This window comes from Xiphophorus couchianus, chromosome 5 (genome assembly GCF_001444195.1).
Source record: "Xiphophorus couchianus chromosome 5, X_couchianus-1.0, whole genome shotgun sequence".
NCBI lineage: Eukaryota > Metazoa > Chordata > Actinopteri > Cyprinodontiformes > Poeciliidae > Xiphophorus > Xiphophorus couchianus.
This window is the reverse complement of record NC_040232.1, coordinates 6,979,492-6,991,625: the sequence shown is the minus strand read 5'-3', so window position 1 is coordinate 6,991,625 and position 12,134 is coordinate 6,979,492. Positions and strand designations below refer to the sequence as shown.

General features: G+C 36.9%; 1 protein-coding gene across 1 annotated transcript; it reads right to left on the bottom strand.

The window, feature by feature from the left end:
• Window positions 1–646: 646 nt before the first annotated feature.
• On the bottom strand, window positions 647–11,985 carry fbxo8 (F-box protein 8). Its single transcript, XM_028018793.1, has 8 exons — window positions 11,757–11,985; window positions 8,965–9,067; window positions 8,461–8,544; window positions 7,111–7,255; window positions 6,891–7,017; window positions 6,690–6,808; window positions 6,049–6,245; window positions 647–2,683 (listed from the first exon to the last, which is right to left on the bottom strand). Exons 2-8 carry the CDS (start codon window positions 9,065–9,067, stop codon window positions 2,496–2,498), a joined length of 963 nt encoding a protein of 320 aa, XP_027874594.1. The 5' UTR covers window positions 11,757–11,985; the 3' UTR covers window positions 647–2,495.
• Between the last annotated feature and the right edge of the window lie 149 nt (window positions 11,986–12,134).

The following is a 12,134-nucleotide window of genomic DNA, read 5'->3' as shown; positions in this document are numbered from 1 at the left end:
AAGAACAGGTGTGCCTCAACTCAAATCTCTAATTTAACCAATCAGACGTTTTCCAAGCCATGCCATCATCATCTGGGCTTTCTCCAACTATTTAAAGAGATAGTAATCATTCTGCATGGAAACGTCTGATTTTGAAGACATCAATAATTAAATCTCTGACATATTCTCTCATCATTGTTTACAACATACAGTGAGTATTATGATCATGCTAATAAAAAATAAATGAAATCACTAGAATAAAATCATAATATTACAATAAAGTCATACTAGAATAAAGTTGAAATGAATTGATAATAGTCATAATATTTCAGCAGTAGTAATAGTATTAGGAGAATAAAGTTGAATCACTGGAGAATAAAGTAATAGCATTTTGAAAATCAAGTTGTAATATTATGACTTTATTCACAGAATTTTACTTATTGTTTATTGTTCAGAGAGGCTCTAATACTCTGTTGTAATTGTGGCATTTACCAAGTAAAAATACATTTGGTAATTCCAAAGGACCAGAAACAAGAGAAGTTTTGTCTGATTTAATTTCAGACAGTGAGAAAAAATATATATACATGTATAGAACTAAACCTGTCAGGGTGTAAATCAATTTCCTTTAAAATAATGATATTTCAAAAACTTAAATAAAAGAACAAAATCTTCAAAGTTTCATTTTATTTAGTTTAGGTACATTTCCCCAGTTCAGCCTTTACGGACTCTCTCCATCTCATTTTACTGATCTGTCTTTCAGGTGCCTCATCTCATCCAATGACCCGACAAATGCAGGCTAGCAGGCTTTCACACTTTCCAAAATCCATTAAAAACAACCCAAACATGGACAAATGTAATCCACCACTTCAAATGATCCATATATTAGGATGAACACATTATTATTGATATAAATAAATAAAACTGTCTTCTTCTTTTTCCCACGTCATCAACAAAGATCAACGCTTTTTGAAACTTCAGCAGGGGCGATTTACTTTGATCAGAATTTCAGCTGAAGTTGTAGTGTTGGAAATAAAAAAATAAATCTAATTGTCAAGCAGGGATCATGATGTTGTGGCAGGGACAGCTAAAGCAGTAGAATGAGCTGAAAATCAACTACATTTGTTGTAAATGGGACAAACACATGCAGACGCAAGAACAATGTGGATCCAACTCAGAAGACCAAAGTTTATCAAGTAAGCCTACACTGTTGGCTGGAGGGTCGACCATCCACATTGGAACAATCAATGTGATCAACACTTTCACCATTAACGGTTCAATCCCTAAATGTGTAAAACTCTTCTCCTGCATGGCCAAAGAAGACTGAAACGTTGCAGTTTTTTTGGGATTTAAAATGATGGGCGTTATAAATTCACATTGTGCCACTGCAGACTAAAAAACTAGCAGAATTCACACAGTGGTCTTAATTATTCTCATCTTGATCAGAAGACATAGATTCTTTAAAAGCAAACAGAACAGTGTTTGGTTCATGAACTTAAACAAATCAGCAGAACAGACAAACCTCTCATTTGACTGATGCTCTAAGCGTAATTAAATGCTGTTATCACTTATGCTGACGTTGCTAAATGTAGTGTTTTTTGTTCAGCTCAGCGTACTTTGATAGAAGACCTGAAGGTTCTATGAGAACATTTAGTCAAATAAATCCTGTTGTAATTTCATTCCATTCAATCTGGTAGTCACTTTCACTAAATGGAGTAAAATTTTCTACATTAGTACTTCCAACAGAGTGTGTTAAACTCTTGGCAGCAGGTAATGTTCCTTCTAATAGGATCTCCTCATTTTGCACCTTGCAGGGAGGTATTGCCAAAGCTAACATGTGAGGATTGAAATGCACAGCTTTGAATTGTTAGTTTCCATAGCAAACCCATTTAAAATGTCAGATATTCAGGAAAATGTTACACGAAGCTGAACGGTTTACCTTCATCTAACTTTCAACTGAACCAAACAGATGTTTTAATTTACAACTTCACATCGTGTCAAGTCCAGCTTGCGTCCCGCACGGTTTCACTGTCGCCACGTGAGCAGTGTTATAGGAAGATGTTTTAAACTTCGGTTTCATCAACTATAACGTAAGGCCAAGCTGAGGAGCATGGAGCCAGTTGCAGCGGGTGGGACGCCAGCAGACCGTTTCCCGGCGGCTGGAGGAGACGGAGTGCAGTGCTTTGTCTCGTCTTCATTCTTCCACCTCCAATCCTCGTGATTCAGTGCCAAAATCAGAGCTTTTGTAAAAACCCAGGTTTAGAGTTTGTGTTTTCAGGCAAACTCCACAAGCTTCACTTACACCTTTGATTAAAAACTACAATCTACTGACATTTGGTAGCAAAGTCTGTCTTCTCTTCCAGCGGGCTGGCATGATAACCTTTCTATTAAAATGCAGGAGCAATAGGATGCTATGTTCCGTCCAGGATTTGGAATCTGCTCAAATTAATTTCCTCGGTGTTTCATTATTGTAATGAAACCCGCGGCCCAGTTTCCGTCCCTCGGTGCGGCAGGGGAAGCTACGTAGCCACATGTCCAATCAGGTATATGTTATCATACAGATGGCCAACAAAGTCCTCAGAGACATTGTGAGCAGCTCGCCTAGTGTTCCTGATGAACTCCCGCTTTGACATTTTGTTTTTCACGTGCGGGCTGGTGAGGTCGATGGACAGCAGGATCAGACTGTAGCACAGCACGTACACAGCATCTGCAGGGAGGAAACAGTCAGTGATCATCACCAAGAATAAAGAAGCTTGTTGTACATGCAGGCACTGTCTGGGCACACAGGGAGTCTTTGTGCAGCACTCGCAGGGATGTCAGTGCAAAAACACAAAGCAAGAAATAATAAAATCAAGAAATAGCAACAATATTAAATATGTCTCAAAAGAAATAGGAAAATTATTTAGTAAATATGTGTAAAAAGCTTCTGATCTTTAGTTTTAACTGTTCCAGCTAAGTTTCCATAGACCATAAAATTGAGCAAATTGTGAAAATAAATTCCTTCGATGGAAATACGGCGATAAAAAAAAACAGTTTTTTTGCTAGGGTGAGGTGGTTTTTTGGCTGTATCGAAACATGATCCACAACTTGATGTTACTACCGGCGGAAAAGACGAAGAAGACGACAGGAATGGTAGCAGGATGATGGCGCAGCATGTTTTTTAATGACTTATCACATGAACAAACTTATTGCGTTTCTTATTTAATGGAAACGCCAAAATAGCAAAATTGTGGTTTTTTGATATTAGCAGAATATCAACAAAGTTTGCACAAATTTGTAATGGAAACGCAGCTATTGATAAAAGAAATAACACATTTTTCTGAACGATAAATGGTCCTAGAAGTTATCGATATGAGTGAGAATATTGTTATTTTGAAACCATTTTCAGTAATATCATGGCAATGGCATAGTACAAAATCTCAAAGATCAATTAAGTTTAATTTCTAACAAACATTTATTACTGAATTTGGAAGACATAGTAAATATTCAAATTAAATAAACAAAACAATCCAAACAACAAATAAAATTGATGCTGAAGTCTGGTAACAAAATTGTCCTTGAAAAATGGGGACAGTTGAAACCAATTCACCAGACTGAAGCCTTTTGTCATCCCGTCCTCAGTAGGAAGAGAGGAAAGAAAAAAAACAATCAATCATCCAATGAAAATTATTGATAAAGTTTTAATGTATCATGCAATTAATTGACTTATGTATTAATCACATGAGAGAGTAGTATTTGATCATTCCTCTTTACACAACCTGTCTAGATAGTAGTGATGACTCTTTTTCAGTTTTCTGGCAGAGTCCGACAGATTTTTATTTCAAATGTCCGCCTGTTTTTAAGAGTTGATGATGTAAGTCAGTCTGACAGCTTTCCCAGAACCTCTAGATGAGAAACAGGCCCACAGAACCACTGATCATCCACTATGCTTAACAGTGCGCATTAACTGCTTTCCCACACACAGATCCTTTGTTTTACACCAAACTCACCTGGAGTTTTACTGGAAAGCTCCATCTGACCCAAGCATTCAGCTTTCAGCACAGTTTTACCACTTACATGCTTATGTTAGCGATAATAGAAAAGAAAAGTGTTTTTTTTTGTGTGATATTGCTGTCAAATAACAAGTTAGATAGAATTTAAAATTATTTTTTAGACTTGAAGACTCCAAGATGCTCCTCTTTCCCACAGTAAGTTCTGGTGGTTTTATTAACTCCTATCCTTCTGCTTACAGTGTGTGGTGGCCAGAAGAAGAAGGGTTCCTGTCCAACCTAGAAAGAACGTGTCTCTGTGTCACATCACATTTATACCCCAGGGGAACAGAACGTAATGGTTTAATGATCGTTCCAAGAAACTCTGGTCAACTTGGAAAGGAAAAGCATAAATTAAAAAAAGCTTCAATGACTGTCTGTGTTTGACTCAAAATTATTCCCGCACTACATAAATGTACCTGAATCCTAAATTGTTTGATTTTTTTTTTGTGCAAGTCGATGGTACTGAAATAAAAAGATGATTTTATTTCAAGGTTTTTTGCACATCTTTACCGGGGCAGCAAATCAATGCTCGTCTTTATGTGCAATTAAATAAAAAATGCTGACTGGCCTTCTTTTCATTCGTTCCTAGCCTAGCCTAATCCTGCTATCTCGATTACTCATACAAGTGTGTCCAAAGAGTTAAGGACAACCAAATGAGGGATTGGGTTCTCTATGGTCTGATGGCTTTAGTAAAGTGGGTCGAGTCATGCCTCATTGACTAGACTGAAGCCAGGGATTACTTGAAGGTAAACCCTCATTTTCAGACTGGGTAGTCTGTGCAGAAACATTGAAGGCATTGGTAGTTAGTTTGTCCCAAAGTGTACAAGTCAGACTATTCTTTAATCTTTACACCCCATAACTGAAAATTGAATATTTTAAATTTATCATGAAGGATAGAGATCCATTTTCCAAATGAAAGCAAGAGTTTCTGGTAACAATGTCCACCCTCAGGTAAAAATGAAGAAAGACTCCATACATAGTTGTGCAATGGAAGAAAGACAGACTATAAACTATATTATTGATTCAGGAAATATTGTAGATGAAAATAAACAGATAAAAATACAAAATTACATGAGAAACATCTAATTTCTCTGAAAGGTTTGATGTTCAGCAGAGAACAGAAATCAAAGCCACATTTGATGTATACAGCATTTTTAAAACAACTAAAAGTTATGTGATTGCGTTATAAAGTGGCACAATCAGTGGCGCAAAAAGTGGGTATGCACTGCATGCAACGCATAGGGGCGCTGCACTCGAGGGAGCGCAAAAACGATGTGCGCCGATGACATGTTTGCATACACCTCAGAAAGTATGTAGTTGGGCGCAAACAAGTAACTGGAGAATACATAATACCGTCGCCGCTTTTAAGGTGTACCCTTGACTGCAGCTGAATGTGGCTCTGGTGTAAAATGCTTTCAGTGGTTCGTATGATTGGAAAAGCCCATGTTTGTAGAATTTTGTAGCACTTTGTAGAAGTGCCGTTTGCTTCGACTAAGTCTTTGTAACCAAAAGGCTTGCAGTTTTATTTGAAGCAAACAACATTTCTGCAAATTGACTCAGAGGACCTTAGTACAAATAAACACTGTTTTATGGAGTCCTTTGTGTTGGTCTATCACATACAGCCCCAATAAAATACATTGATGTTTGTGGTTGCAATATAATAAAACACAACAAGTCTCAGTGGTATAAATATTCTATCAAAGTGCTGCAGTCATGAGTGCATTGAAGAGTTTTGTTTGTAAACTGATATCTGATGCTGCTGAGGCCATAGCTTCCAAAACAAAAAAGGATCCATTTTTATTGTTGACAGAAAAAAAGCTCCTCTCTTTACTCTTACTGCTCCTTCTGCAGTTTGTGTGTAACTAAATATATGAAAAGCTGGTTAAAGCTTTAGGGAGCTGTTGTTTAATAACTGTTAGAAACATATTTAGATTTCTGGAGGAAAAGTCAAAATAATTAATGATGTTAGCAACAATTTTACAAAAAAAAAAAACATTTCTTAAACATAATTAGTATACCACAAATGTGTGCATGTTCCTACCAGGGCTAAGGCCAAGGTCACGGACGAGGCCGGGGTTACAGGTGCAAAACCTGTGGCTGAACTTGGTGATGAGCGTTTCCAGATACTCTCCTCTCTCCTCGGGCGCGTGGATGTGCCGGAAAAAATCCCTCAGCGCATTAGGGAGGAACTGGTTGCTGAAGTTATGAAGGGTCACCAACTCGTCCAAGACATCCCGCCTGCACAGACAAGGGAATATTCCCGTGAATACTGACTAATGCTTTCTAACAATCATGTCACATGAGTTGTACAAAAAGATTTTTCCCAATACAGTGAAGAACTACTACTAAATTTAGCAACTGTTTATTTAATATTTCTGGTTTTGTCTATGTATCAAAGTCTAACAAATCTACTAATGTTATATATAACATCACTGTAACTGTAATAATTAATGAATATTAGTGAGAATAATTAGTTTACATTCAAACGATTAGACCTTGAACATTCAGTCTTAATTTGTTTTGCATAAATAATGTAAAAGTATGGTATTTATACTCAACTTGATGGTACTGTGAGAATCTTATAGGAACTTATTCAGAATTTTTTTCAATGAACCTGAAATATGTGATCATACTGAATATGTGTTTTTTAGTGTGTGTGTTTGTGTGTGTGTGTGTGTCAACCTCTCATCCAGGTAAATCCGCAGCATCTTCCAGTTGAGCCGTCTGGTGTAGAAAATGAACTTGGCCAGTTCTTTGGGATGATCCACTAGTATTCCTTTAGACATGAAATAGCTGATGCCCTACATGAAACCAAGAGGACAAAATGAAGAAAATACAACTAGCTAAAGGCATAGCATATGTTTGACTTTATGTATGACTGACCTCCTGTGGGTTAGCATTGAACGTCAAGCTGCCCTCGTCTAGTTGAAGGTAAAGTCTTCGGTATGAGAAGCCAGCAGGTAGTCTCTTGTTGTAGATAAAGCAGTGTCCCCATGTGGACTTGCACAGCCTGATGGGATATTAAACAGCAGATTTAAAAAATATCAACAAAAATGTAAAAACGTATTTTAATTAAAGTAGGAAAAACAAAGAAGCGGCATACCCCTGCCACAAATATTCATCATTTCCCAGGTCTTGCCAGACGCAGCCAGCCAGGCACAGATCAGTAGCATTCAGGTAGGAGAGGATGGTGATACCTAGTTCAGGTGGAAGCATCTCCAGATCTATAAACCCATGCTGCTCTTTACCTACAACCCCCCCGTACCCCCAGAAAACAGAGGGGAAAATAGAAAACATGTTTAGATCTAGGAAACTTTTCCCTGCTGCCAATGTGTGGAAAATTAAACCTACCGTATAACTGGGTTTTATTTCAATATGCTGAACATGGCTGCTCTTATAATACCTATAAATGCAAACGCTTTTCTCTGTAATAGATTTTTAAACAGCAGTGAGCCCTTTGGGAAAATTTGGGCTGGGAACAAACACTTAGGAGGGCTTGGCGGGGTTTTTAAGAGCCGTTTGTTTCACTATGGAGCAGCAGGATATCTGTATGGATCTTTTTTATTGCTCTGTGTATATCTAGGATTTTGTAAAAAGAAGGAGGAACACAAACAGAAGCATCTCATTAATGTTTGTTTCTCTATAAATCCCAGCTCCTGTGAAGGGATGCCTGTGCCAGCGAGACACAATGTTAGCACTCCCCCTAGTGGCCACTGTGCCAAAAATCACCAGTGAAAGGGGTCAAATCCGGCCCACTAGAAAATGTTCTGGCTCTCTAGACTCTAGAAACAGAACCTTCAAGATTACAGATGTGTGCTTCAATATTATTTTATCAATCAGATCAGCAATTTTATCTGTATAACGTCAAATTAAATCAAAGTGGAAAAATGCTAAATATTTATTTTCTAGTTTTCATCGCATCCAAAGACAGCTTTTTGTTTAAATTTCAATGGTTTGTTTAAACACACGTTTGATCTTAATGTGATAATGAAAATTAGTATAACTCCATGTCACAATAATTTGATGATCTAATCAGGATTAATATGATTGGTCAGGACTGGGAATGTGAGCAGAATGTGATTATATGTTAAAGTTTAAGATCTTTTTCTTTCATTTTTGACATTTAACATAGTCATGCTGTCATTATGTTTTATTAATCAGCTAATTAAGACATAAAAATTATGTCCTATGACTGTTTAACGTTCTTAGCATCAGTAATTGTTCATTTGGAGCTTTAGTGCTACAAACCCACATCACAGGCTTGTTGTGGCTCTTTGACATGTTCCCTTTTTGGACGTCTCTATAATATTTTCCCTCTAGCCATCCCTTGTTTAATTTCCTTTTCAAACAAGACCAACCCTCTAGTCTTCTAGGAAGGTTTAAACAAAATTTAGTAGAGTGTTTAAGAGAGACTCAGAGTAACTCTAGCTTTCTATTTGACATTTATTCATACCTCTGCGTGTCTTCAACAGATGATAGATGTCAGGGCTGTAACAGTGCTGTGGTGCTCTTCTCTGGGAACCGCCCCCATCGCTCCCTAAAAAGGAAATTAATAGATAAATAATGAAATGCCAAATCTAAATAATAAATGGTCTTTTTTAACCAAACTTTATAGCCATTAGTTTAATTCTGTCTTATTAACCTTTGAACTCACATGGAAAGTTGAAGAGATTGCTCATTTGTCTGTAAGCGACCAAACACTTCTTTCTCTCACTGTACACAAGTGAGCGCAGCAAACAGTCCAATTCAATCTTACTAAACTGAGGCCAGGATAGAAGACAAAGATTGATTGTTCTCCATTAAATTTCTTCAACTGAATTATTTTAAACAAAAGCAGAACTGTGCCTTAAGAAATGAAATGGTTTGGATTCAATTTAATCTGTTTGTCTTTATATAAATATTTCCCCCACAGGTTGTATGTTAAATACTTGTGATATAAGGACAATGGTAGAAATACCTTGGTCTTGTTTGCCTCCTCCGCTCTCAGTCAGGTGGTCGGCCAGCTCTTCCTGAAGCTGCTGCTGTTGTCTGGGAGGAAGCCTCCACAGTGCTTGACCCATCTGCAAACAGCACAGATACACGTAAACAAAACAGATGTAACCTAGGGGATCACTCAAGACAACTGGCGGAAACTAATGAAAAAACAGTTTCAAAGACTAGAATATTACTGCCTTCTCCTTTGTCACTCTGCAGTAGTTTACCACACATTACCAGCATTGTAAATTATCAGAGCGTTCAGATAAACTGTAGTTATGTTACATTTTATTTGATCTTACTTTAGATTTTATGATAGTTCAGTTGGTTTTTTTTATTGTGCAAAGTGTTAATATGCATATTCACCAGAAAGCTCAAATTAGCTACATTTATTTCTGTATTGCCATATCATCAGCAATACAGATGATATTGCTAAAACATGCAATATTTTTAACATGTTTTAGCTGGACATGCCACTGAGTCCAGCTAAAATCAATCTATCAAGCTAAAAACTGCAAAAGAGGAATGGACGTGTCTTGATATTTTAGCATCAGTTACCTCAAAATATAAGCATGCAGCAACACTTTGATTTACGTCACGTTAACTTCATGAGATAAAAATTGCAGAAAAGAATATTGAGTGTTAAAGCTCTGCGCATCATCAGGGACTTCAAACTGGTGAGGCTTAATGAAGAAAGATGGAGATTCTATGGGACAGACAGTAGAAGAGTGCTACAGAGTTCCTTTCTCTAAAGAATTATCCTTCCTTTGTTTGAGACACCTGGAAAATTATTGTAAAAGGTGACTAGCACCCTAATCTAAGTTTGGTGTCATGCTTGTGAGCTTTCTTGTCCCATGAGTGAAAAGTGAGATCAAAATAATCAAGACCAACTTTTTTCAACAATTTATTCAACATTTGATAATAATCTGTGTATTTGCAAGCATGCAGGAGTTTGTTCCACGTGTCAAACGTAGCATCAAAGCTGCTCAAAGACCATGATTTTAAATTTTGGATCATTGATCAGGTCTTAACCCAACTAATAACATGTGAACAGGTTTAAAACGTAGTTCATATTACATTGAACATTAATATTATTACGTTCAAAGTTAAAGCTAAGTGCTTAGTTTATGAAGCATGAGAACATTTGCTGCAAGCAAAATTGTTATTGAGCTGTTGAAATCTAATTTATTATCCATATGATAAACTTTTAGGTGAAAGAAGGTGTTTACTTTATAAAACATGGATTTTATTTAAAAAAAACACAAAAAATAACTTGACCAAAAAAATTCCATCCATTCTATAAGAAACTGAAATCGTCTGCAGGCACAATACAACTGGCCCCATTTAGTGAGAATTTGGAACAAAAGTTGATCTGCAGCATTTCAGATAAATTTAAGATGTTATAAAGAAAAATCAACCCTGGTAAAATTTTACTCTAAACATCTCCCTATCTATTAAATCGTTATTTAGGATACCAGATATACTACACAATTAAGCTAAACTTTATTTATACTGCCACCAGATATAAAACTATTTTAAAAAGGGGTGTAATTTTTAATGGCATTTGGATTGGAATTGTATAATCTCATCGGTCAAATCCTTTATTGTTGTTACAGTAATCAGATATTTTTCATTTTTGTTGACAGGCTTTTTTACCAAATGTTCACTCCAAATATTTATTTGGAGTGAATATTCCAATATATTCTAAATATTCACTCCAAATATTCATTTGGAGTCCCTGATGATTCATTTGGAGTGAATATTTAGTTCACTCCAAATATTCTCAGTCGGTTTCTGCCCTCCATTGAAGATATTATCACATACAAACTGAAGAAACATGATCAACAACTAATTTTGAAAGGGGTAAGAGAAATGGAGAAAAAAAAAGAAACAAGAAAAAATAGCTCCAAAGGGAAATTAAACAAATAAATAAATTTGGCTAACCTGTATACTGTGTTGAAACACTCTAAAAATGTTGAAGCCACAAATTATCATGAGCCACTGCCATAGCTTTGGGTCATACCTGAGTCAGAACACTCATGATTGTTCACTGGTTAAACAAGTTTGACGGTACTTGGGTCACTCGTAAAAGCAGCACAGCGACAAAATCAGCCTCAGAACACGCAGACGTTTTTACTTTACAGCCACGTACTAATATTTTATTAATATGAATAAAGTTTGCGGGTTTCGTTTGCGACATCGGCAGAGTTGGTTGTCAACCCATTCAATTTAGCATTAATTCCTTAATTATGTCAACAAAGGACAGAGTAGTCCTGCTTTTTCCTTTCCCTGTATTCGGCACTTAATGAATAATATTCGATGACAACTCGATCTATTTACGTGTGGCAGCAAACGGCGATGAGATGGCAGCTTTCTTAACACGCTGCCCTGTCCCGTTTTCCTTCTCGGTATCAGCTGTGTTGCATAAACAAATCCTCTGCACTGTTGTAAACATCAACGGTGGAACTTTCAGCAAGCAAGTTAGTATGACCCGTAGCCCCGCCTTCCCTTCACCGTCATTGGCCAAATATGTGACAGCAGTTGTCAAACGGGAATCGGATAGGTAGGTTTCACTTTCCCTCAAAAGCTAACAGAAATCCCCATGCTAGCTTGCAAAGCTAGTTTAATTTGATAACAGAGAGCCAGCATTTATACTTTTTTCAGCAGTAGATTGTTAACGGACTCGTGTGTTGTTTGTTATACTAAATTACTGTTACCTTATTTTATTATTTTGAGACAGCCTCGTAAAAAAAAAAAAAAACTCATGTTACCTACCTGAGTTTAGGGATTCCTCTGACAACCTGACCTGCACACTAGGACAAGTGAAAATGCTGATTCCATGCAGTCATATGCAGCCCGTAGTCATCTCCCAAAGAAATCCCACCATTCACAGCTCTGATTCAGAAACCTCCTTCCATAGCGGGGTTCTTTGCTATTATCACAAAGCTATCATCTGTTTTCAACTCCTCCTCATCATCATCATCATCGTACTGTCACTGCTGCCCCGCCCCTTCCTCCGCTGTCATCATTGAAGCTACTATCCGCAATGTTCGAAATAAATAATGTATCTTCTTTTTCTGGTTAAAAGCTCAAAATAAAGAGGGAGTATCAACACCAACCGGGCATAAGTCATTTTTTTCTATCTGTGTTTTA